This window comes from Lingula anatina, chromosome 9, assembly GCF_051362555.1.
Source record: "Lingula anatina isolate TDL-2025a chromosome 9, LinAna3.0, whole genome shotgun sequence".
In the NCBI taxonomy this organism is placed as follows: domain Eukaryota; kingdom Metazoa; phylum Brachiopoda; class Lingulata; order Lingulida; family Lingulidae; genus Lingula; species Lingula anatina.
This window is the reverse complement of record NC_141775.1, coordinates 2,831,117-2,858,290: the sequence shown is the minus strand read 5'-3', so window position 1 is coordinate 2,858,290 and position 27,174 is coordinate 2,831,117. Positions and strand designations below refer to the sequence as shown.

At 36.5% G+C, this 27,174-nt stretch overlaps 1 protein-coding gene and 1 long non-coding RNA gene across 2 annotated transcripts; one reads left to right on the top strand and one right to left on the bottom strand.

Annotated features, from left to right (window-relative positions):
• Positions 1 to 241: 241 nt before the first annotated feature.
• Positions 242 to 27,174, top strand: LOC106179841 (uncharacterized; the record flags this gene model as incomplete). Its single annotated transcript, XM_086995559.1, has 12 exons — positions 242 to 259; positions 17,999 to 18,024; positions 20,262 to 20,348; positions 20,710 to 22,198; positions 22,563 to 23,151; positions 23,489 to 23,650; positions 24,026 to 24,181; positions 24,605 to 24,786; positions 25,275 to 25,332; positions 25,649 to 25,930; positions 26,149 to 26,226; positions 26,568 to 27,174. Coding segments are annotated over 12 exons (3,324 nt in total), but the record flags the coding sequence as incomplete, so codon positions are not given.
• Positions 4,633 to 6,418, bottom strand: LOC147759780 (uncharacterized). The gene is made up of 2 exons (XR_015331098.1): positions 5,395 to 6,418; positions 4,633 to 4,900 (listed from the first exon to the last, which is right to left on the bottom strand). It is a non-coding gene; the product is annotated as an uncharacterized LOC147759780 (long non-coding RNA).

The window sequence follows — 27,174 nt, the reverse complement described above, 5'->3', positions numbered from 1 at the left end:
CAACAGCAACAGCTTTCGCTGACAACCAAACTAATCTTAAGAAATACTAGTAGTGTGAATAGAACAATGCACTATGTACTTAGCCATGGCAATAATGACCGAGTGACTATAACGGTACATGTACACGCCTATTTCAGCCCATTGGCCAATCCTAAGAGAGTAACTACCGACGCTAAGGATGCTGATGTAATAAAAAATAAGATATCTAGTGACGGTTTCTAGGAACAACAGCACTATATAACCACAGAATGGTAAAAAGGTATGTTACGTTCTTTTTTCTTAAATTTATTTATTCAATTATTTTGCGTAATATCAAATATTTTTTTTTTTTGTCATGGGTGATTCAAGTAATACTTTTAAACTGAATGTTGTTAAAAGGGTTGAATAGAAAGAATAATAGTCTAGTTATTGCTTGGGCTTAGTCCAAAGCCATGTGTGGAGACTACAGAAAGGCACTAGTAGTACGAAATCAACGCCTGGGTTACCATCGGTGGGTGGATTGTTTGTTTGTTTGTTTACAAATGATTTTTGGGGGACAACTGTGGCAAGTGTCCAGTGCGTGTCTTAACTGTTTGTATACCCGCTTATTGGAAAAGCTTTTAAAATAATGCACTGGAACAAACTTCAGTGCAAGCGCACTATTACCAAGATCGGATTTTCAAAACAAAGAAAATGATTTCATTTAAATATCTAAATGCACACAAATACATATATATATATATAATAATGGATTAAAATCCTCCCACCGATGGTAATATAACCCAGGCGCTGATATATATATATATATATATATATATATATATATATATATATATATATATATATATATATATATATATATATGTGGATTAAAAAAGTAAACAATTAAAAAAAACATTGGTAGCCACAGTTACCCCCTCAAAACAATGATGTAAACAAACAAACAAACAAACAATCCTCCCACCGATGGTAATATAACCCAGGCGCTGATTTCTATCTACTGCCACCACCCGGTAGTAGACTACAGAAAGGCTCTAGTAAACCGTCAACATGTACAGTAGGGATGTTTTTGTACTAACGCTCGATGTTTTTTATTTATTTATTTATTTATTTTATTTTTTTTATCCAGCTAGACCTACAGGTTATGTGTGCATTATCTGCCTTGTTAAGACACAATAGTTAACGAGGCCCTCAGCACACAATGCATCCTTGACAATAATGAAGTCTATGACAGCCTTGATTTTAATATAATAGTGTTGTTGCACTGCTCCTTTGTGATGTTTTTTTTTTTTTTTTAATTAATGTATTCAGTTATATTGCGTCATATCAAATATTCTCTTTTTGGGGGGTTGTGGTAAATGGGAATGAAGTAATACTTAGCTTTTAAACTGAGTGTTGTTAAGGTTAAAAAGAAAAAAAATAGTGAAGTCTACTAGTAGACCACAATCGTGGACAATAGGGGTGTTCGTGCTCCAAACCTTGATGGTTTTAAGATACTTTTTATCGACCTGCAGGATACGTGTGCATTGTCCATATTATCATCGACTTAGATTAGACACAATAGTCACTAGGTCCTGCCTACTTGACAACAATAAGGTCTATGGCAGACTTTAATATAATCGTGTTCTCGTACCTTTGCGATGTTATTTTAGGATATTGATAAACGTTAAGGGTAGTAATAAACGATTAATAAAACATGATGGACGTGACTATCGTCACATGCCGATGGTCCCCATGTCTTTTATTCTAAAATAGGACCTTTGTTTAAAAGCATGAAAAGACAAAGTTGATATGTAGTTTACATTTGTGATGAGAGTAACTTTGTTTTGTAGGAAAGGCCTAACTTCCTTGTCTTGTGTTTATTTCACTCGACACATGCCCTTCAGCTCCCACCCCACCTCCACTCCCAGTGCACTCTAATTATATGACCCGTAATTAATATTGTCAGAGATAGGGCCGAGGCATTTTTTGCCGTTTAAGAAGGACATTTGACACTTTAAATGAAAATATTATAAAAAAATAAAAAAGTTCAAAAGCCCATTTTTTTGCATGTTTGTTCCTATATATGTGAGTTATGTTTAGGTAAAAAAAATTAGGATTACAAATGTAATAGTTACGGAAAATAGTAATTGTTAGTGAGCATCTGGGAAGGACATAAGATGGAAATGAGATTTCAACTTTTATCTTTGAAACCAAAACTCTGCTCTGTCTGTGGAGACATTTTAAAAATCAAATCAAAATATGAATATTTGATTATTTCATTTTCTTAATATATGTAAAGTGTTTTTTTTTTTTTTTTTAATTAATTTGAAAATTTTGTACATATGAAAACCAAGTAGGAATCTAGGAAGGAAGTTTTGTCCGTTGCGAAATTAAATGAATACAAGACTAAATAATAATATTTTATGATATATTTACCAAAATTAGTTTGATGAATAATGTATATTTATATATAATTTATGATATATGTTACACCTTCAAACATTTTTATTAATTTTAGCAATGATATGAGTTCTCATTTGCTCTGATCATCTTTAAATCGCATTTGGACATTTAAGAGAAACTCTTACCAGATTCATTGATCAAATTATAATTAATTGTCGAAATTATAATATATTCAAAAGTATTTATTCAAATGAAATGTGTCTCGGGTTTAAAGAGATTCTCTGTCTTATAACTTTTTTTTTTTTTTTTGAGCTCTAGATTATCTTGAAATACATAAGGGTTCAGGTATCATTTGTCACTTGACCTCTTGTTGTCTACTCAAAATGCCTCACATGTCCTCCCACAATGCTAGGTGTCATGATAAATTATTATTTTTTTATTATTATTATTTTTATTTATTTTTTTTTTTTTTTTCATTGAAGTGGTTCTAATCTAAATTTCTTTCGTATGTTGTTGGCCCATATCATGTTTGAGGAGAATATGAAGTAATATGAATATGAATTTTTTAGCTTTTGTAGTTACTGAAAAAAAATTAAAAAATGGGTACCAAAATTATCTGGGAAGGAAAAATTGAAAAGAATTAATATATTATTTTATAATCAAATATATCTTAATCTTATATACTTAAATAAATGTAAGAAATAAGTTATATGCAAAGTTTTTACTCTTTATTGTTAAAAATAGTCACTATTATGAAAATTATATTAAAAATAAAATTGGGGCGGATCCAGAGTTATTTTCTGACAGTCTTCCAATTTATCTTTGTTGATCCATCCTCCATTTTTGACCGTCTTCCGACAGAAAAAATTAGATACCCGTCAATGTAAACTTGACAAATCTGACCGTCTTCCGGAAGACCCAGAAGACGCCCTAAATCCGCCCCTGTTTAATACCATAGAATGACCAGATACAACGCGTGACCTAGAGAGTTTATGTACAGGAAGGTGATTTTCTTCCCGGTCACTCAAGGTGTCCCACCCCATTCAATTGAGGCCATTTTGGATTTTTGTGGAAAACGATACTCTGCCATGGGGGATTCATGGAGAATTTTCTTTGGCTATGTTTGGCCTTCAAAGGGCCGGAATTAGTTCAGAAAAAATTTGTCACCAAATTGAGGGGGAAGTATCGTGTATACTCGTTTACTGGCCTAATGTATGGTCCTATTTCTTCCCGCTCGCTCGGAGGTGGCAGCTGTTTGAAAAAGTCGGTAAGTGTACAGTAAAAGTCAAATGTGTACTGATGAGCATCCTCACTTCATAAAACATATCTAGATATACTGGGCTTTCAAATATATAGGCGTATATCTCCAGCTTTAACTTCGTTTTCAATTCAGGCTTAATTTCATATGGCCAAGATTACCAACTACTGTAGGAAGTGCTACACTTTCGGGCGGACTACACCTGTCAGAGTAGTAGTTTAGGGTGCTTTTACATTTTCAACAGTTTAGATATAGAAATGTACATGTGCGTGGTTCCCTTCTATTTACCTAAAGTTCATGGTACAAACTGTATATAGCCGTACTGAAATATAGTGGTAATGTTAATAGTCCCATTATCAGAAATATCATCATCTTATAGATTCAGATTCAGATTCTTTATTGACAAACACCTTCACATAAAGGTACAATCAATTACAATACGATATTAGTGGCTAGAACATAGAACAGACAAATAAATAGATAAATAAATATATATATATATACATATCTGTCATTCTTTGCTAGTGGTTACAAAATGTTGAATTTGACCGAAAATTTCAAACTTTCTCTGGGAAGCTGTAATTTTGCGATGTGATAGCTACACCATCACAGTTTATCATTTCATAAAAAGGGAAACAGCAGCTGCCCTTTTTAGGGCACACAGGACAGTTGAACAGCTATACCCACCAAATCCAAGACGCGTTACCCTGGGTAATATATTTTGCACAAACTAATGAAAGTCTAATGGAATGTTTTCAGTTTTAGTTTAAATCATAAGGGGGTGTTGTCTCAATGCTTCAAAACTGGTTTGGAAGAATTTAATCCACATTTCATAATTAATAAAAATGGTGAATATGTGGGTCACGGTAACGTTATTGACGCGGGTACAAAAACTTTTTATAATCATGTAAATAATAACAATATTTTTGCTATTATCCATACACACTTCATTCATGAGGGGCACACCACTTTCACATGCTTTTAAAATGGAATTGACAAACACAGAGGAATAATGCACATATTTTATTTACTGTAACTCTGTCATATGGGACACACACTGAACAAAGTTGATCTAAAGAATGTTCCAGATTGTAGTTTTTTATCAGAACTATTATTTTTTTATTATTATTTTAACACAATAAAGTTCAGTTAAATACAAAATTTAACAAAATGAAGTTCAGTGTAACACAAAGTTCATAATTATAACATTCTTCCTGACATATGTAGACCAATGGTGATATCTGTTCTGTGCTCACTAAGGCATCCACTCTTGGGATTCTGAAAAAAATTCACACAAAGAATCTGTTAACTCTGATAACGAACAATGGATAACCTAAGATCACAAATAGTTTATTGCTTATTCAAACAAAGTACAGTGCATTATGAGTGGCAAACACGCATTACTGAGACACATTTTCTTCACCCATTTTCGGTGCTTCATTGCGTAACGTAAGTGTTGCTAGTAATCCATTATTGCTGTTTTTACAGACGGTTAAATTTTAAACGCACGGAATACAGTGTAGCAGCTTAATTTAAGACAAAACTAAAAAAAGTAATTCAATTTCGATGACTGAGTTTTCGAGAACAAGAGAACATGAATACGGTATCACCGCGTCACCATGTTCAATATGACCTTTAGTCCCCCATGTGAAACAGATGCAAAACGAAAGTTCAGACGAAGTCAACCTACTTATAGAATGGTAAAAATCAATCGGTACACAAATATGTTGAAACAATTGAAGAAAAATGAAACGAAACTCATTATTTCTCACCTTCATACAAAGAAGATCCCAATAAACAATCCTGTGACGGTTAAATCGAGGGAATTACACCTGTGCCCTGCATCCTATCTCGACAGCGTCATTGCGTGATATGTTATCAGAATGGGCCACCCGCCAGTTTGAGCTGGTTTTTTTAGTGTGCAAAAGAAGCCATTCGTGTGTAAGACGTCATCAGTTAGTGAGTATGGAAGAAGATCGCTATCGATGTATAATTTTCACGCGGCATTTTAAAGTCGTCTGATAAAAATCGATCTCTGAAGTTTCAGCGTTGCGAACGTTATATTGGGACGCGGTGAAGAAAAATCGACCTTGCTGAGCAATAAATGTGAAATTCTTAAGAAAACTGATATTATCATGGACTTCGTGACACAAACTAACCGACATACTACTTTGGACGATTGAACAGTTTTAATACGGAAAGATAGGATTAGATGAAATTTTCATCGGGGTGGGACACCGCATGTATCGTAAGTTAAGCTAATTTTGTGATCATTTTTCAGTGACTTCAAATAAATTTTTATTTAAATAACAATTTGCACATTCTGTTTATTATATCTTCTTGCAGTAGATGTATTTCCTGCTTCAATAATCCATTCAAACCCTAAACAAACTGTTCTTAAATAGAGGTAGGGTCAAAATTCCACAGAAAAAGGACGCCATTTTGAGGGTTATTTCGATATTTTTTCTGCTTTTTCTATTTTTTTTGCTTTTATAACAACATCCTCCTTGCTCATGCAGCTTCTTTGATTTGTTATTGAAACATACACAACGATGTCATGAGAATTTGGTTGGCTATCTAAATTTAAATAACATTCTTGTTATGGCCCCCCTGCAGTGCACCACTAGCAAAGAATGACTGATATAGATTAGCAATTGTTGAAATCAGTGTCGCATTCCATAATCAATTTACCAGGTTTGATCTACACGCCCAGTCTCTGCTGACAGCGCATACATAACGGGTCTCACACTGGTACTATGATCTGGTTTGGACATGCGCAGAAAGGCTTACTCTCTTCTCCATATGAGGAGGGGCGTAATCACATCCATTTCTTTTGTATTCATGATGTGTATAAACATATCCGGGGGAGAGAGGGCAGTATTACATAGGAAACTTATATTCTTATAACCTGTTCCTGTTAAACATATATGTACATGTTTCTACTGATATATGTGTCAGCAGACCTACTGCTTCCAGGGGCGGATTTAGGCCGTCTTCTGGGTCTTCCGGAAGACGGTCAGATTTTCTAGTTTACATTGAAGGGTATCTAATTTTTTCTGTCGGAAGACGGTCAAAAATGGAAAATGGATAACCAAATATAATATGGAAGACTGTCAGGAAATATTTCTGGATCCGCCCCTGGCTTCTATTTATTAACAATAACATATCTCTGATACCCGATATAAAAGCTTCAAGTCGCGCCACGTCTCGTCACGTGGGCGTTATTTCGTGCTGTCTCATTCTGATTGGTCATCTTTCCTGTCTCTCTTGGTACATGTATAAATATCATCGCCGCCCTTATAGTCTTCATATAGTCAGACATAACTATGAATAAAATTATGATGATTATTCTTCTTCTCTCGTCACTGTGTATCTCTTTCTAGCTACGTGACCTTTAATAAAAGGGAATAAGAACAAAGAGAAACTGAAGTTAGTGTTGTACCGTTTAATTTAATCATCTTACTCTGCTCATTTTACCCCTGTAAAGTCTTATAAACATTTCTATGCATTTTAGACCATTAATGAATATAATTATTAAAATTAATGATAAAGAAAATACTAAAGTGATTATATCTTCACAAGGTTAAGAACATTTTTTTCCAAACAAAGGCTGTGTTAACAGATCAAAGGCGATGCACAAGCTTTGTACGTTAACCTTCCAAATACCCTTTGGTCTTTGCTCTGAGTTACCTCCCCCAATAACTGGCAAACAGGATACAAATTAAAGGATTTGCTTCATACCGTCAGAATGGCCTCAACGGAACATATTCTTCAGAAAACATGCCCAACTAACGATATCTTTATCCAAATACACAAATTAAAAGCTCATTTTGTAAATTTTTGGCTTTAAAAAACGTCCTATTTGCTCGGCCTGGGAGTTAATGAGCTACGTGGTCACGTGGTCCGATGACGACAATCGAGCCACTGGAGAACAGAGCGTGCTTAGCTGTCAAACTGAGCTGCATTGTCTACCTGTAAAGCCCCCTTTACAATAGACGGCGTCCTTTCTGCGTCCAGCAGTACGGCCCCATTTGAGAGTTAAAAAATTATAATACTTTACGTGTCGACAGCTGGCCGATCATTGACCATTCATTCTGATACAAAATCAATACTCGTTCCTCCTTATTAAAACCACAGCGATGCCAAATTTCATGGTCGCAGAAAGGACGCCTCCCAGTGTAAAGGGGGTATAAGATGACTTCTCTGGCTTCTGATAAAAGTTAATACTCATTCAAATCTCTTACCTGAGGGATCTAAATCCTCATGAAGCTGTGTAAAACCATTCCCGTCTAGTCAATTCTTTAACGAGCATTTAATTATGGTTATCCCAAGTTGTATAAAACACTGCATTTGAATGAGTAAAGGGTACTGTGGATTATTGCATATGATTAATTTTATTAAACCGCTGACACTCCGTCTTGGATACTTTTCTTAAACTGAGGTAAACGATGCCCGTTACCTTTACAAGTCCCATCTTAATCATCCATCTAACTGGAACTTACTTTACCTCTTAATTAGAGGGTTAAATGGCTGGCGATATTTATCTCAGGTAAAAAAAAAATGCTTTAGTTTCAAAGAGCAGCTCCCGCAGACCTGGGGGTACTAGATAAAATCTGAACACCGGGTTTATTGAGGAGCTAGAGAAACAAAGGAAGAATTTTTCCTGCACAGCTTCATAGGAATTTTAGCACGGACTTGATCCAGCTTAGACCTTCTAATTAACAGGGTGACATGGGTAATTTTCAAATACAAAATAAACAAATAATAAAACTATATTTCAGTTAGCCTCCTCTTAAATAAATATACCGTTCTGGATAAATTAGAACATTTATTAAATCGACAGAAAATTTTTGACTTAAATGATTATTTTATTATTAATGGAAATTAAGCTACTATATGGGGCACATTTGCTGAGATTACGCTGTTCTTGATGTTTTGCGTTAGTCTACATTTTGCTGTGCGTGCTTGGAATTTTTTAATTTTTTATACTCACGTATGTAAAACTGCACATTTAGTAAACATTCAAGTAATGATTTTTCCCATGCTACTTATAGCAAACAATGCTCTTTTACCTTGATCTGCTACATGTTTTTGGGTTTGACAAAGCATACAAATTTGCAAAAAGTTTTGTGTACAGACGCAGAACTTGTATTTCAAGGTATAAAATGATAAGTCTTTTAAATTATTTTATACTTTAGATGAAATAACATTCAGAAACAAATCCTCAAAGCATAAACGAATTAGGATTACGAACCATTTTAGTACATAAGTTCCTATTTTTTTTCTTTAATATACCGCTCTTTTTTCTGTTTGTTCTTCAACACGTTTTCTTCCACGGAAGTAATGCCTGGGCATACGCATGCTTCAAGTTACCCTGAGAGCAATTACTTTTATTAATGTTCGCGACGGTGTTTGAACTCAATTGTTTAAATATTGATATTAAACGTCATTTACAAATACCAATAAAATCACCCCATGAAATAAATGAGATATTTTGAAAAATATGAAAGCCCACCAAGACGATTTTGATACCTGTTATTACCTGGGTTGGGAAGTGCAGCGGTGCATAATTAACAGGTTTGTTGTAAACGAGCTTTTGGTCAACTACAATGCATTTAAAATGCATCAGCAATCAGTAAGTTTGCCAACTGATGACAGTTAAGCTGAAAGACTACCAGCTCTTGATATGATCTAAACCACCTGAGGTGACCATGATCTAGAGCATCTCAACTATTGTCACCGAAGTTAGTAAGTCACGGAAGACCGTCACAGACAAAGAAAGATTGTCAACGAGAGCTGCAATTTTGGTGAATCCCACGGCAACACACCGAGGCATAACGAAAATTCATCAACTCCGTTCAACACAACTTTCCTTAACTTCTCCGTCTGTATGCACCATGCAGCTCAGTTGAGTCTCATAGACCTTTATCGTGATTGTCGTCACAGTACCACGTGACCCAGATCTGTTGCTTCGTTTATGCATATTGAGGTGAGGTTTACTAAAACGCTTTTTGTCTACTAATAGATTGTTTTTATAATTTTTAAATGACGGGGATCGATTAAAATATAACTGTAGCGTATAGATTAAGTGCTGGATCTTCAGAATTCGAGAAATGGATTTTTATATGAATATTGTCCTTTAAAGGGGGGAGGAGGAGGGGTGTCGGCGGTTCTTGTTGAACCACTGATGAGCAACCTCAGTCAGGCAGGCCGTTTATGTTTCGCATAAAAAAACATAAAAGATTTTACTTCGTCACGTTTGTTTCATATATGGAGATTCGACTACTAAGATAAATTTTAACGGATACGTACATGTCAAAACCGAAAGCATGTGGAAGCCTGCGAGCTCGTGGTGGGAACCCTTTCATGCCGGACACCTGTTAATTTTGTTGTTATCAATACAGTTCCGGTGTAACGTGACAGAGAGACCCCCACGATGCTATCGTTGATACCGTTGACACTATGATACATTACTTTTCTTTCTTTGTACAAATCTAAAAAAAATAAGTGACATAAATATACGATAAATACAAACTACTGAAATATTCGAAAAAAATGAACTATTAGGTATATTAACACATTACCAATATTTTATGCTATCTGCGATACCGAACTGAAATGTCCATGGCTCTTTTTACTTGTGTACTGGCCTCATTTGAGATTGCTACTATAAATACATTATCTCACTTATGTGATTGCTCACAAGGTCATGATACTTACACGAGTTATAACGTATGCGTTGACTTTTTTCCTTGTGACTCCATGAGGTCATAAGCTATTATAATATAATGAAGAAATCAAACGTGTAAACACAAAATTAAAAGCGATTAGGGAATCTGTAAATCAGAAATGAAATGGGGAATGCAGTGGCAGATTAAGAGAGAGGATCAGGGAGAGGGCCCCCTCTTGAAATTAAAATTTTGACTACGTGTTCTAAACTGTACCAAATGGCACCGTTTGCCCTCTAAAATGCCAACATTTTTCATGGCCCTTCATCGGGACCCAAACCCCGCGCCAAGTTGAGGGGGGTCGGCTCCTCATTTGCGCCCCCCCCCCCCCCTTCAAATGATCCTGAATCCGCCCCTGCCCTTACGAAAATTTTCTAATGAGATCAATAATAATCATTGCACCAATTCTATTTTGAGCAATTCATAGCCTTTATTAGTTAACTGAATTTTTTTTCAAAGACAAGGTATTAAAGCTGGATAATTTGTAAAAAAAAAATATAAAGAACATGAACATATTTCATAGGACCAAGCCCAGAGGAACAATAAGAAACGAATTTTAAAATGCAGAAATCCGCAGTGGAGAAAACTCTACTCTGGTTAAATATGCAATTTGGCCATTACAGAGCTGCCAGGGCCAAAAGAAGTCCCAAAAACTCATAGAAACTCATTTCTGAGGGTAAACAGTAATTCCCTATTCTCACCAGTCTTTGCTTGACCTAAATCATCAGTCCAAACCACAAAAAAGCAACCCCCAAGTTAAAATTTATAGCTTTTGTGTAAGCAAAATGGTCAGATTTTCACAATGCACATTTCATTTCCATTATGTATAGGTTAGCAAAAATATTTTTAAACAAACTATGGTGTTTACCTCACATTAAGGGTTGAAAAGAACTTAAAGGGAAAGAAAACTTAGCAAATAAACGATCCTGAAGAACCTGTGAGGTAATGAAATTTGCCCTGACAGGCCCTCTAACATGTTAATTGTATGTTATATATTAGCATGGGTCATTCTCAGTTATATATCATGATGGTCCCTTGGAGGCAGTTGTGGATAACATTAAAAAGAAATATGAGCAATTGATCACAGTTTTATAAGAAATAAAGAGACTAAACAATGATTGCAGTATGTATCTTTGTTTCTTCATTATAAATTATAACTTGTTTAATGTAATATAAATATCATGTTTACAAGGCACACTGCAAATTAGATCAATTAATTATCTCATGTTCAATTTGATTAGATGCCCAAATGATCCAATGCATTATTGTAATACATACCTTCCTCATTCCGATTTTTCTACACTCTGTACCCTTCCACTATGCTCCTGAATTTAAACTATCTTGATAGCTGTATACTCATTTGCTGCTTGTTTCATATAAACAAAGACTTAGATAGGATACCACACATCTGATAACACCTAATAGGCGGTTACTGTTACTAGTGTAACAATAGCTACAGGAGTTGTGACCTAATAATAGGTGCCAGGCTAACAAAAGAAATTCACAGTTGTTGAATCTGTGGTCATGGCTGGTGGAGTAGGGCATTCTCTAGCTAACTTCAGTTGACTGTTAAACCTTACAAGTGATTGAGCATGGTTTATAATAAAATGTATCTTTATAAACATATTAATTTTTCCTCGTTTCCCTTCCTTTATGAGGGACAGTACTATACCCATAATGTTCACTTATATTTTTACATTATATTTGATATATAAGGCAGGATTGCACTTTCACTTTTTAAAACAGCCAAGGTCAAGTAAAATCTGATTAGATAAGGTTGACTTTCAATACCCCTGTATAATAGAAGAAATATGAAGTAAGTGGATATGATCACACAAAAAGTAAAAATACATTATATACTGATGTTAAGACCAGTTTCATTATTTTTCATTCAACCCTGCTTTATAAAAAATCACTATATGAATAAGCATAGGATTTCCTATAGGTTCCTATAGAAATTCCTATAAGATTTCCTGTAGGATCCTATAGGAATTTTTATAATGTTCTGAACATAAACTAAAAATCAAAATCATACACTGATATTTAAACCAGATTCATTATTTTTCATTCAACCCGGCCTTATAAAAAATTCCTATATAAATTAGCATAGGATTTCCTATAGGTTCTTAAAGAAATTCCTATAAGATTTCCTATAGGATCCTATAGGAATTTTTGTAATGGTCTGAACATAAATTTAAAAAAATAATTTCAGCTTCAATGATTTGGTACAAAAACATTCCTAATGATAAAATATTTCTCCATAAAAGATTACTTTACAAATGATCAATTTTTCAAGATTTCTTTACAATAGAAATTAAAGAATTTCTATAGAATCCTATAGAAGACTATAAGATTGTGCATTATAAACAATAAAAAGCATTTTTGCTTTAATAGTGATATATAATTGACAATTCAACTGATAAAATTGACCTATATCAAATATCTATTGTTTAGAATGATATTTGTTTATAAGATATGTATTTCTCTCAAGATTTTAACTTACAACAATTTCCTATAGGATTCTATAGGAAATCCTATAGGAAAGGTGCCCTATAGGATCCTATAAGATTTCCTATAGGATCCTATAGGAATCCTATAGAATCCTATAGGAAATTTTCGTAAGGGTGTAGCAAGTGTTACACTTTCAGGCCTACAACACATTTCGCATTAACGTTTTAAGGTGCTTTTAAATATTTCGACAGTCGTGCGCATTTGGGGCATAAATAATGTATTCAGGGTCATAAATTAAAAGTGCTGGCTTTGTCAAATCAAAGGGGCGTTAATCTCAGTACACGGTAGTACTGTAACTTTCAAATTTTCGTTTCATGAGGTTTTACTGATATCATGTATGTAAATGAAAACAGATATTTGGGAACGTCTTTTTGCAAAACTACTGCAGTAAAAATTAGCTTTTTCACAACAACAAGTCAATATCTTTCCACGTGTTCTCCCGCCCCCCCCCCCTCCGTATTGTACTTCCCTATTTAAACGACAGATCACGCGCTGTACGTGGTGCCTGCATAATTTACAGTCAGCTAATTATTGCTTCACTTGTGTCGTGTGACGTTAACTCATAGACACAGCAGCTTTTACGTGTTTGGCATATTTGTTGCTTTAAAGCATCACTGGATAGGGATGAAAGATCGTACATGTTAGACTGGGACTTGTTTTAACTCACAATGGACTGTTACATATAAGCATACAGGGGTTGTCATGTGACAGGGGCGTAACCAAGCATGCGCTCGGATGCACTGTGCGTATACTTTTTGAGGGTCAACCATGATATTATTCTCTATAAGTTTAGTGTAATTTTAATGGAATATAATCGAAAATCCCTTTCGATGGTAAGTTAAAGTCACATGTTTGTACAAGTCTTCTGTATAAATTTGATACGCACCATTGTTCTGACACCCCGTCTCGTTTGCTTTCACAGGACTGAGGTAAACAATACCAGTTACCTTTAGAAGCCCTATTTTAATAGGGGGACTTCCTTTACCCCTTAATTTCAGGCTTCAATACCTTTCAACTCTAAGGCGGCCCTTATTTTGAGTGAATCCAATGCACTCTCGATGGCGATCGATATTTATCTCTAGTAAAAATCTACCTCTGTGTTATTTTCAAAGAACAGCTCCAGCAGCCCTGGGGGCACTAGATAAAATCTAGACATGGGGCTAAATTAGGAGTCAGAGAAACAAAGGGAGAGTATCCTGCAAAGCCTCAAAGAACTTTGACAAGGACTTGATCCAGCTTAGCCCTCAATGCTAACAGAGTGACATGGGAAATTTCAACAGATAATTAAAATTACGTATTTCAGAGCTCTATCCTGTCAAAAGGTTGTTTGATTTTGAGAGCTATGCACCCTTATGTTAACCGGATGATATCCTAAATAAGTTCAACTCTTAATAAATTGGTAATTAAGCTGACCATGGATTTCGATCACGAATTGGATAGCAAGAAGGCGTTATAATACTACCGATACAACGATCAACTGTTCTTCAGATTCTTTTCTGACAACTCATGATAACTTCTGCAAACCACATCGAGCAACAGCCACACCGTTATTCAGTATTGTATTCGATGCAAGCAGTCTGATATGTACATGTAACTCACCAAATTCTTGTGCGTGATTCCGTCCTATTTGCCCAAAGCTGATAAAACAAACTGTATTAATACACTGTAGCACCAGGCGCCGATTCTCTAAATTTAATACTTGTATCTGATTTAAAATGTATTTATCACAAGGAAAAAGAAATTAATGATATTTGATAATAATAATAATAATAATAATAATAATAATAAAAAGGTTCAATTGTACAATATTTGCAACATATACAACAAATATTAAAAGCAAATTTAAAGATATAGTGAAAACATGTGTTAAATTCAATTACTTGAAGTAAACTCTTTAATTGAATGCTAAAGAAAATAATGAAAATAAAGTATGAATAACAAACAAAGAGCTGACGGGGATCGGCGACAGCTGCGGTTATAGCTTCACAAGGTTAACAGAGGAAGTTTTCTTTCTACTTTTTCAAACAGACGCCTTTTTGTCAATAGAACACAGGGGCAGTGGTGTTAATTTACATTCCAAACATCCTTTGCACTTTCCTATAAGCTGCCTTTCCCATTGACTGGGAAACAAGGGGGGGGGGTATGGGCTCTTTCTGAGCTGCTGATCAGCTACATGTAACTAAGTCAGGGATTTTCTTATTTTAGAAAGGTGAGGATGCCTGTGTATGACATCAATTTTGAATCAAAATATAAACTTCATAATCTTGAGACATTATCTTGGTTGTATACCTGATATCATTTGCTTACATTGATTTTGATAAAGCCCAGCACGATCGATAAGAACAACGTGCTCTTTGACGCGCCCACCCCCCCGAAGACTGGCAAATACATGTAGGCTACAAGTGGGGGTACAGGTTGAACAGCGGCTGCCCTTTTAATGTGCAGGTGGTCTTCCAGCATGCTTTGCGCTCCGTTTCCGACGACTATCAAATATTTGTAGACTACAGGTAGGGGTGTACAGGTTGAACAGCGGCTGAAGTACCTGTATCTAAACCAGATAGATAGGCTTTTCAGAGAGACAAATACCTTGTAAACGTGTTGAAAACATCAATTCTTGCTATATGACTGCATTTATTAGATTTCTTCTTTGTATTACACTCGGCTTTAGATGAAGTTGATTCCCCTCTTGATAGTTTTGCCCAACATGACCTATAAAATGCCGGTCTTTTGGCGCGCTTATCCTTGGAGCGAGGACGTGTTCCATTCGTTGTCCGAGGACAGTAACAGGGGTATGAGTGCGGGCTCTATGTTTGGCATAAAGAGTTGGTCTTGCGTATGTTATTTCATGTTTGTAATAATACCTATATTCGACAACAAAGACGATTTTTGACAGACATGTCAAAACCATACTTCCATTAATAAAACCGATAGAATGGCAGCCGGTGAGCACGTGGATGTGAAGCCTTTGTTGCAGGCGACATACCAGTTTGGTTGTTTTTATGTACGGCACGGACTTTCAGTGGTATAAAAGTAAAATGAGAACAAGTTTACCTTTTGTCTTCAAACTTACAGAACTGATGAATATTCATGTTTTTTTTTCCTATTTTACTTTTTTAAGGGTATTTTATCCATCGTTATACAAATAAAATGAAATCCGTTTTTTTTTTATCTTATGTCTTCAAACTTAAGGATATTGCCACTAAAACTCCTTATTTACTGCAACAAATATATTCTTTTGGGTAATAGTTCTTTTGGGTTCTATTGGGTAATCTTCAGTGTTCAGTGACTAAATTAATTAACATTTACACATATGATATTTTACGATTGACGTCAAATTTTTGGGTAAAAAAAATGAAAAAATCGGTTTCTCAAATTTATTTTTACCCGAGTAACCATGATCACCGTTTCAACGCAGATTTAATCACACCATTAAGTAATCCAATACCCTGCCAGCGATTTATCTTAAAAGTCTTATTTAGATTTTATCGTTCGTCACTGAAGCAAAATAATGCCTTTGTTTAATAAAAATCTGTAATTAGCGACTATATTTCCATAACAAAATAATTTGAACCAAAATGACGGCATGGGAATGTAGCTTATACACTCCTCGTCAGCTCTGCCAGTCTTCATGATAATGTCTTGTTCAGGAAAGAAGTTACGCCCCATACCGATTTGCTATCTTACCTCAAAATAGAAAAGTGTTAAAATAATGATTAAAGCTTTGAGTTGTCTATGCTTATACATTGCAACGAAAAAATATAAACGCCGATATTATATATTTTCAATTTTTTTCATTGTATTGAATCGGCACAAAGATAAATGCATTTTGCATAAGTAGATTTAGGGAAAAAAACTCATTTTTGGTACCTGAATGACAATAAAGGATTTTAATATCCTTAGAGCACTGATGAATATTTATATGGCACTGATGAATATTTATATGGGACCATTTTTCAAAAAAATTTGCTTTTTTACCATATTTTTACACCGTTTTACAAATTAAATGAAAACCATTTTACCCTTTGTCTTCAAATTTACTGACTTGATGGATATGCATAAAATACAGGTCAAGTTTAATAATCAGTTGTTAAAAAAATTGATGAAAAATATTTTGGGTACTGCCACTACAAATACCCTAAAAGGAAAACTGTGTTACTCAGGCCTACCCAACTACCAGACTCGGCACCGAATGATCCAGAATTCACCGGTAGATCAGACCACACTACCCGTTTTCAAGGTGTGTGTCAGATCGCATTACACAGTATTATACACCCCATTTCCATAGATCGATCTAACCCTGTGGGGAGTCTCACTAGATTACTGTCAGCTTGGCCGGCTTAAGAGTCTGTCCCGCCTACTAAAAGCTGTAAGAGGGTAATTAACTATGGTGCGCGCTCGTCTGACTGCAATTTAGCGTGAACCCCCAGGGAGTTGTGTCGATCTAAATTTTAATCCCTGGATCGATCTAAATCTCTGGAAATACACCCATACCCTGAACAAATTTTGAGTGGTGATGCAATGCTTTTCAACCCCGCTGAGAATCGTCACTATCACATCACGTACTAGGCAAGAGCGGTGTCGCGTCTGATACTGTGTAAAGCGATCTGATACACACCTTGAAAACGGGTAGTGTGGTCCGATTTACCGGTGAATTCTGGATCATTCGGTGCCGAGTCTGGTAGTTGGGTAGGCCTGTATTATATCTTAAACTTAGCAGAATGACTTGACATAAGCTCAATTGGCAAACCAGCTTGATTGGATTCTTTTTCTTTCTTCCTGTCTGTACAAATCTATGAATTGAAATGCAAACGGAGAATGAAACTCATATGACTGTTCTCAGTTGACATATGGCCCTTATTTTCCTTCTTCATAAAGAGCATGGTAAAATTTCGGTTTCTTGACAAATATGGGTTTCCGGAAAAAATTGCAGGGACTTTTAATTCAAGAAAGAAATAATAGGAAGTTTCTTAAACCTACAAAAGGCCGTATTATGTAGGATTAAGAAAACGAAAAAAATCATCTGACACCAAAGGTTTTTTTTTTTAATTCAGTTCATTACTGAATAATCTTTTCCTAAAATAATAATGCCGCTGTCAAATATATTGGTTATTTATTATATTTCTCTCATTTTTTTCAGAGAACTTCGGTTGTAAAGACAACAAGGTAGAGCTCAATAACTATAATCTTCTTACATCTTCTTTGAATTTATATGTAATGTTTGATTTATAGTATATTGCACATGTCATTCTTAATATTTAATTCATTTTCACAGAAAACATTCAGACATCTATCATATTTTCAAATACATGCCAGAGAGTTTTTATATTTCACATCGTATATACTATATTACCGGATTATTTTTAAGTGAATGTATTTATTACGATTCGTATTTTTAACTTTTAATATTTATTTATCTATGCATCATGTATTTATTTAGTTATTTATCTACTTTTTTATTCTTAATAACTGCATACATTACATTTTTTCTACTTCACATTAGATTAGGGACCGTTTTACAAATTGTCAAAGTAAATGATTTAAGAATGTTTGTAAAAACAGTCTATACTCTGACATTTGCACTGATCAAATGGATTACCGGCATGTTTTGTCTGATAGAAGTCCAGAGTAATAGAGAACTTGTGTGAGTATATGAACTGTCTTTGTAAAATATGTTTGTACCTGTTAGTATTTGAATATGTTCGCGTGCAGTGAATATGTTCTGCACTGTACTGTACTTAATCTCTACATTGTGCTGTACTGTACTTAATCTCTACATTGTGCTGCACTGTACTTAATCTCTACATTGTGCTGTACTCTACTTAATCTCTACATTGTGCTGTACTGTACTTAATTTCTACATTGTGCTGTACTGTACTTAATCTCTGCATTGTGCTGTACTGTACTTAATCTCTACATTGTGATGTACTGTACTTAATCTCTACATTGTGCTGTAGTGTACTTAACCTCTACATTGTGCTGTACTGTACTTAATCTCTACATTGTGCTGCACTGTACTTAATCTCTACATTGTGCTGTAGTGTACTTAATCTCTACATTGTGCTGCACTGTACTTAATCTCTACATTGTGCTGTACTGTACTTAATCTCTACATTGTGCTGTAGTGTACTTAATCTCTACATTGTGCTGTACTGTACTTAATCTCTGCATTGTGCTGTGCTCAATCTGTGCACTGTAATTAAACCCTACACTGTGTGCTAGTATGTGTATGTGTCCACATGCGCCTTAAACTCTGTTTGTGTCAGCATTTTAAAAAACTCTCTGAAAATTTTATAGGCGGTTAGGAAACACCGGCATACCATATTTACTTTGTCTTTTTCGAAACTCCCATTTTAGTTATATAAACAGAATACTTTAGTTGGTTTCATTTAGGCCTACATGTGCATATACACTGTGCAGGCGACATTCTAATTTTTATATATATATATATATATATATATATATATATATATATATATATATATATATATATTAGTTTATCAAAGATGCTGTTAACAATGCAAAGACACCATAAAGACTGGGCCCAGCCAGGGCGTAATTAACATGGGGTCTGGGCTTTTTATGCATAAGACAAGATTTGGTCCTGGCCTTTGGCACACATACACCTGTGTGTTAGAATTGTCATATAAACTCGTAGTACAAGAAGATCTTGATAAAAAATACACTCTCTTTAAAATCTTAATAATTTAAAGTGTATTTGCTTTCTATAGGTTTGATATATATTTAGGGTAAACGGGTTTTCCCAATAAAGATCCTGACTGATGTTAATGCCCAGAAATATAAAAATGCTGTGTATTAATTTCGCCGACAGTTGTGACTGATTGGGTTTGATGACTGGATATTGAAAATGGAACCTGATTTATTTGCTTTCCTAAATTAACAGACATGTCATTCCCATATGATCATATACAGGAAGGTTTCAGTTGATGCTTTTTTGTAATTGGTCATTTTTGCAAATACTGATGAGCGTGGTGCCATCAGCGTATGTTAAACGCTCAATACCTGTCTTATACATATGTTCACAGAGTGGTTCACGTCCGAGTGACTTGTAGGCAGAAGATAACAGCAATAACACTAACATTTCGCTGAGGCGCTGAATACCTTTACTGCTTCCCTCGTCCTTGTTTCACTGTAAAGAAACCTAGCGATATTTTCCTGCATTCTAGACCATTTGGTTTTTTCCGCGCAGTTTGCACACACAATTTCTATGTTATTCTTGTGGTTCTTTTAATTTTTTTTCAGAATGTATCTTTTTTATTTATTAATTTATCATAAATATATATATGTGTATCTAAATCCAAGCAACCAAGTCTCCTTTCTGGGGACATCAGTCAACGTGTATCAACGGTATGGTTATATAAGAAGCATTTCCATTATTTCAGGGCCTTGTCTTTCGCGCTGTGTCTTAGTTGGTTGCTGGGTTTGTGCGTACTGAGCATCGTTGGAGTATATCGGAGGTTTCGGGGATGGTAGGTCTAGAATATTTGCTTCATGGCACTGGCATTAAACATTTTGTCTTTTAAAGTCTGTTGTTCTTGCAGTGGTACGTGCTAGGATAACATAGCCATCAATTCGTAAAACTGTTCACTTCTGATACCAGACCATTTTTCACAGTCCACTTACCTTGTTTTCTCATAAGGCCTTTTAGGAGGCGTGTAGGGCGTCCTTTACAGTCCTGTAGGATTCCTATAGAATCCTTTAAAATCCTACACTAAAGGACGTCTTATAATTATATTTATTGGGGCCCACCCTCTTTAATCTGTATACAACATCCTGTTGGGTATTTTCCATCTAAAGACTCAGTCAGTATAACTGATTACTGTTTTTCAGCCTCCACTGTAAAAATGACACATTTAAAAGAGAAACCGCATCCTGCACCGAAACCACCTTTGTCATCGTGTGGAGACCAGTAAAGCGGGAAAGTCGTGGAGATCATGCCTCACCCCCACCGCAAGTACAGTGTGAATCACACCGAGAGAGTTCTGAATTGAATCCCCCTGCAGTAGTTTCTACTGTAGTAAGCCGAGACAAGAAGATATATGGACACTGGTTTATAGCTCCCCTCGCTCTGGAAATTGTCTCTTTCACACTAGAACATGACCAGCCAAAAGATGCTGTTATAGATGTACAAGAGCTAGGGTTAACTGATATAATCACAACCACACCCATAGCTCCTAATCCTATATACTCAAGGACATCATTATATGTTAAATTGCAAACTTTATCCTCCCTTTCCCGAAACTCATTAACTCGTACGTGTAAATATAAATTGCAAACTGTACGAAATAGATTTATACATAAACAGACTCTTTCTTCATCAGCGCAACGATTGAGAGGGGGGCCACCGATACGGGTACAGGTTCACCAAGGAGGTCGGATCGGTTTAAGGGAAAGGGTGGCCCTAATCAGCCGACGCACGTCCCAAGCCGTGGAGTTGCCGAAAAATCAACTCCACCCATATTTTTCCGCGGTTCTCAAAGACAGCTCGCGACTAGATATCCCTATCCCCAGGAAAACCCCAGCCTCTGTGTTTTCTTGCGTTTTTGGCACGACACTTAGGGTAGATATTCGTGGAACCTCCCTGGCACGAGGTGTCCAAAACCAGCTTCGGTTTCGTCTTGAACCTGTACCCCCCTCTGGTCGTTTAACAGGCCAACCAAGCCTGGGTTTCGGCGATACATGCTTTCCAAATGCGTCCAAGACAGCGTCAAAAAAGAACAATAACCTGAATAACATTAAATACAGTCCAACACCCCTTCCTTATCTGGTCTGTCATGATGCTAAAGGAAAACACGAGGCAGAATCGATCAAAAACTGTTATGAAAGCAGCAACGGTCTTCTGAAACTTGGTCCTCAGTATCCCATCTGTCTAAGCTCCCAACAAAATGTTGACGTGGGCGTACCCAAGTCCAGTGGACTGTTTTCTGTCGGTTTATCTGAATGTGTTATCCGTGAAAAGGTGGAGCAGTACTTCGATTATTGCACCCACGAAGGCCAAATTCTCGGGCAGCTTGGTTATGACCTCAGGCCAGAAAAGACAGCACATGATAAAGATGGTCCATTTCGAGCCTTGTACCCAAAAGATTTTCTCCGCTACTCCAGAAATTTTGTCCCAGCGGGCAGGATATTCCACACATATCCTGCTCATGGTGGCACCGTCCTCCCGCGGACGACTAACAGATCAGCTCCCCCTACCGATGACAGGAATAGTTCGGAGGCAGTCAGACTGGCGAGTTTCAGGAATTGGCCGGAATGGGCGGCAGTCCCTGCAACAAGGTTGGCACGAGCAGGCTTCTTCTATTCTGGCCAAGCGGATGAGGTTTATTTTATTTATTTATTTACTTATGTATTTAATTATTTGTTTGTTTGTTCATTTATGAATAAGATATGCTATGTACATATGCAAATGTCCATCTTTTTAATAATGGTATTCTTCAGGTGCTCATTTCCCTCATTTTCATTCATCTATTTTTTTTAAATTTTATTTGAAGAGGGTAAACATGTTAATCGTAAGCTTATCTTCCATATGGCCCTCTGTTACCAGTCATTCAACAGTACTGGCTTATTTTATGAATCTATTTCAATTCATGCTATACATTCCCAGAAGAATTGTATCCTAATGTTTTCCGTGGTTTTGTTTTGCCACTTATTGTAGTTTATTTATTTTCATTTGTTCACTCTAGGTGATCTGCTACAGCTGCGGTGGTCACCTTAAGCAGCTGACTCGGGAAATCAGCCCCGCAGAGCTTCACCGGCACTTCTTCCCCGACTGTCGGCACGTGAGGGGATTGGAGAGTAACAACGTACCTCTGTTTGAGACCGAAGGCGCGAACACCTCGATGAACGGTGCAACAGGAGCAGACTTTGACCCGTTTCCTAATCTTGCGGGAGAAGGACCCGCCATGGCTACCACTGTGTCTCGGGAGAGCAACCTGCTGCTGTCCAGCCAGCAAGCGCTTACAAGATCTTTAGGTTTTAGTTTATCGGACGCTACAACCCAAATGTCAACTTCGTCATTATACCACAATCAGCAGGCGGGTAACGTCGGCAATGTCGGTAACCAACCCTCTCTCCAGAGTGAAATATCAACGTGTATTGGAGAGTCGGAGCGAATGAAATGCGAAGAAGAAAGGTTGAAGACCTTCGCCCATTGGTCAATAGCTGCACACGTCCGACCACGTGATCTCGCCAGTGCGGGTTTTTTCTACACGGGGACCGGAGACAGTGTCAAATGTGCATTCTGTGCTGGGATTCTGCGGAACTGGGACCCAGGTAGGCGAAATATATCTACTGGGCAGCCGTCACCTCACACCAATGCATTTTTGAGGGCACACACACGCGAGTGTAATCTTGTGTGTATGGGTGTACACATAGCTATGTGTTTATGTGTAGGCCTATATGTGAGTTTGTGTTTATATAATCTGCCTTCCCTGTCTTTACAGTATGCATAATTATGCGCATTCTTAAGTCACTTTCGAAACACACTGATGCACATTGATTAGTGTAACATGTCATTGCCATATGGTTTTATACTTGGAAATATATAATTGTATACATAACGAAGTAAGAGGCATGGTAATATAGCATCATGTTTTTTCTTCACCCGTAGGTGATCAGCCCATGCAGGAACACCGTCGCCAGTTTCCGACCTGTCCGTTGGTTCTCGGGACTGTGGTGGGGAATGGTAACCACAGTACCAGCCGCAGTGGGGCGCCAGCATCGGTCGCTGGTAGTGGCTCAGGCGGAAGTTCTGCACCTCACGGCGGCGCTCGTGAGTATATAGCTTCGTGGCTGTCGGGTTGTTCGTGTATACTGCTTCATCTCTTCGTCAGCTTGCATAACTCAGTTGACAGTACATATACACTCGACCACATAGGTTCGGAAACACTGTAATTCTAATAGTAACAAAATAACCACGTTTGTTAAGGTAAATTTATTTAACCAAGATGATGCACGCACCATTTTTACTTTAATTAATATGCATCGCAGGTTTCCCCCTATGTTACATGATTTTTAATTATTGAAAAACAATTTGAATTCGGTTTCCGAACTTTTTTGGTCGAGTGTTGGTATTTTTCCATACAGCATGCGTTTATCTTCATCGTCATTCACTTGATCTTCAAAGTGATTCTTTACTTTTCACCAGCTATATTTCATGGACAAGACCTTGGAATCCTAACAGACAAACCAAAGCACCAAAGGTTCGCAATCGAAAGTGTACGAGAAAAAACGTTTGCAACTTGGTCTGCTCACTGGGCTCAAAACCCTGTCAACCTGGCTAAGGCCGGCTTCTTCTACGCTGGTAAGATACGCACTATTAGTACGGCATAATTAGGCATTTATTTTGATACTATTTTGTTTAAACTATGCAGCTATACTAGTGTATGCAATTTATTGTCATATACTGGTATCTTAAAAAAAAAAAAAAAAACTTTTCCAAATTACATTAAATGAAAGTTCGCGTTGGCAATGGCAATGTTCAGTTAAAAGCAAACGCCTTTAAAGATTCTTTAAGTATTTCAGAGTCTTTAAAAGGTATTTATCCCAAGGTTATTTAAAAGTACGTACGTGAAATCTGCTCGAACATTACTTTTTTCGGCTGCAGATGGTCTTAGGCCTAAAGTATTTGACGATTTTATCCAATATAATTTACTAGTATATCAGTATGAATTCGCAAATGAAGAGATTAAAGGTAAATATCTAAATTTATTTTTGTCATGCACAGGATTTTCAGACAACGTGAAGTGCTTTTACTGTGATGGGGGATTGAGAAACTGGGAGCCACAAGATGACCCATGGACTGAGCATGCGCGCTGGTTTCCTCGGTGTGGTTTTGTCCGTCAGTGCAAGGGAGAGGAGTTTATTCGGCATGTTCAAGAGCTGTATCCAAGGCAGGGCACCGACACGGTAAGAATTAGCTCACTGGTGTTCGTAATATGTGTGCATATTTTAATTTACCTATATCTTAAAGAGTAACAGATTTTTTTATTTAGTGTATTGTTAAAGAACAAAGTGTACTATTATCCTGTACATTGTATTCCAGGGCATAATTATTGTGTATTGTAAAGAAGCCTCTTGTACTGTTATATTGTATTTCAGAGCATAATATTCTTGCTTTGCGTGAGATTTGTTCTAATACATGCCATATCGTAAAATTCATTGAACAGTGTGGATGTTTCCAAGTAACCGATCGAGAAATATATATATATATATAGGGCCTACCAGGTATATATATTGGTAGAAACAAAACTCTCCAGCGTCTTTTTATAACTACATACATACGCGATTTATACATGAATTGCTATGCTTTCAATTATCTTTTGCTATTTGTGACAATACGTTCCACGTTTTGTATATTTTTGAATATAATTTTATTTTATTTTATTATATATCAGCAGCCGCAGTTGACCGTTCAAAACCAAGCAGCCATAACTAATGTTAGGCGACGAGAAGGTAACCTTTTGCAACGTAGTCATGGCTGTCTACTTCAGCCAATTTCTGTCTAGTTACCTCTAGTTCTTTGACTGTCTAATAAATCCTATGACTGAAATGCTGAACCGTTTGTGTCTGTCTCAAATGATGCACAGAATACACCTCATTAAAAACATTTGCAACTCGGAAAAAAACTTGGCTCGGAATCATGCGTCAGAATAGGCCGCACACATGTAGTTCATTGCCCTTAGTGCTTATCACTGTCGAGGACTTGTAACATTTGCCAGCAAAGATATTATATCTGGATGCATGTACCAATGTATTTTGTCCATTACAGCCGGACAGTACGTGGTGGAGGCCCGTGAAATCAAGGCCAGACTGGACACCCCCACTGTCCAGGCAGTCCTGGAGATGGGTTATCCCAGGGACACAGTGAAAAAAGTCATTGAGAACAGACTGCGTACCACCGGGGACGACTTCCCTAACGCCGAGAGCCTGTTTGAAGCTATTCTGTCCTATGAGGAGAGGCAGACGCCAGGAGAGGGGCGTGAACAGACTCCGTCAGGTGTTGCTGAACCCGCCCAGGACACTCTCTCACCCAGTCGGACTCCAAAGCCTGGTATGGCATTTTAATATCAAAATTTAAAAATAAATAAATAAAATATGTGTCCATAGTGTAAAGTAATATTAGAGAAGCCACATGTTACATGCACTTGTTCTCATATAATCGTAAATGCTCATTGTTGATTAAAAACAGTTCACCCAAAATAACTCTAGATAAACAATACAGGGTATGTCTACAATTCTTCACTACTGTGCTCTTCCTAATTTCTGTAGCTAAAGAGGAAAAGAAGAGAGGAAAGAAGAAGCAAAAAAGTACAGAGGCCAAAACGACTGTCGGCGAAAATGACGAAGGTACGTACCGGTACAATATTATAGCAATGCGCATTAGAGCTTTTTGAGTGTACACTTCTTGAGTGTACACGGCTACTAGTAGGTTGTAGTAACAACCTACTAGTAGCCGTCCTTATATGTTTGTTCTCTGCATTTCACACAGACAGTAAAGATCCTACAGACGTTCTGGTATCTCTGCTTGGTAGAAACAGAAGCATAGAGAGTATAGATTGGTGTACGAATATGCTATTTTATTGTACATGAATCATATATAAATAGTGATTACCAGAGTATGAGATTAAACTTGTGCATTAGCATTATTTACCTAATATTTGATTTCCTGGCATCTTATTACATTTCAGAAGCCAAATCTCTCATAGAGGAGAACCAGCGTCTTAAAGAACAAAGGACGTGTAAGATCTGCATGGACGAGGAAGTCAGCGTAGTATTTCTACCATGTGGTCACTTAGTTTCCTGTGCACAGTGTGCGCCTGCGCTAAGAAGTTGTCCTATATGTAGAGCGTCCATTAGGGGAACTGTGCGAACGTATATAGCTTAATTTAGTGTTTTCTCTATATACAGGCACGCGATTATATATTAGACATAACCTGCGTAACAGAACTGACACTGTGATATGAAATATCTTAATGTTTTAATATCAAGTACTTCACATTCCTACTGTAGGTACAGTACAGTACCAGTGGTAGAGCTTTGTTTACTGTTTTTCGATCATTGGAATCGATGTATAGAGCTGGATTGGACTTTATCAAGATACTCTCGTAGGAACTTCGCACGTTTATTGATATTAAGTCTTCCATAAATATACCAGAATCTTACCTATATAATAATTATAAATAACAATAGTAATGCTTATATAATTTAGTAAATGGATGTCAATTGCCGTGTATTGAATTATATGCAATTAACATAAACTCTAGAAACATTCAAATAAATGTATCTCATTTTTAA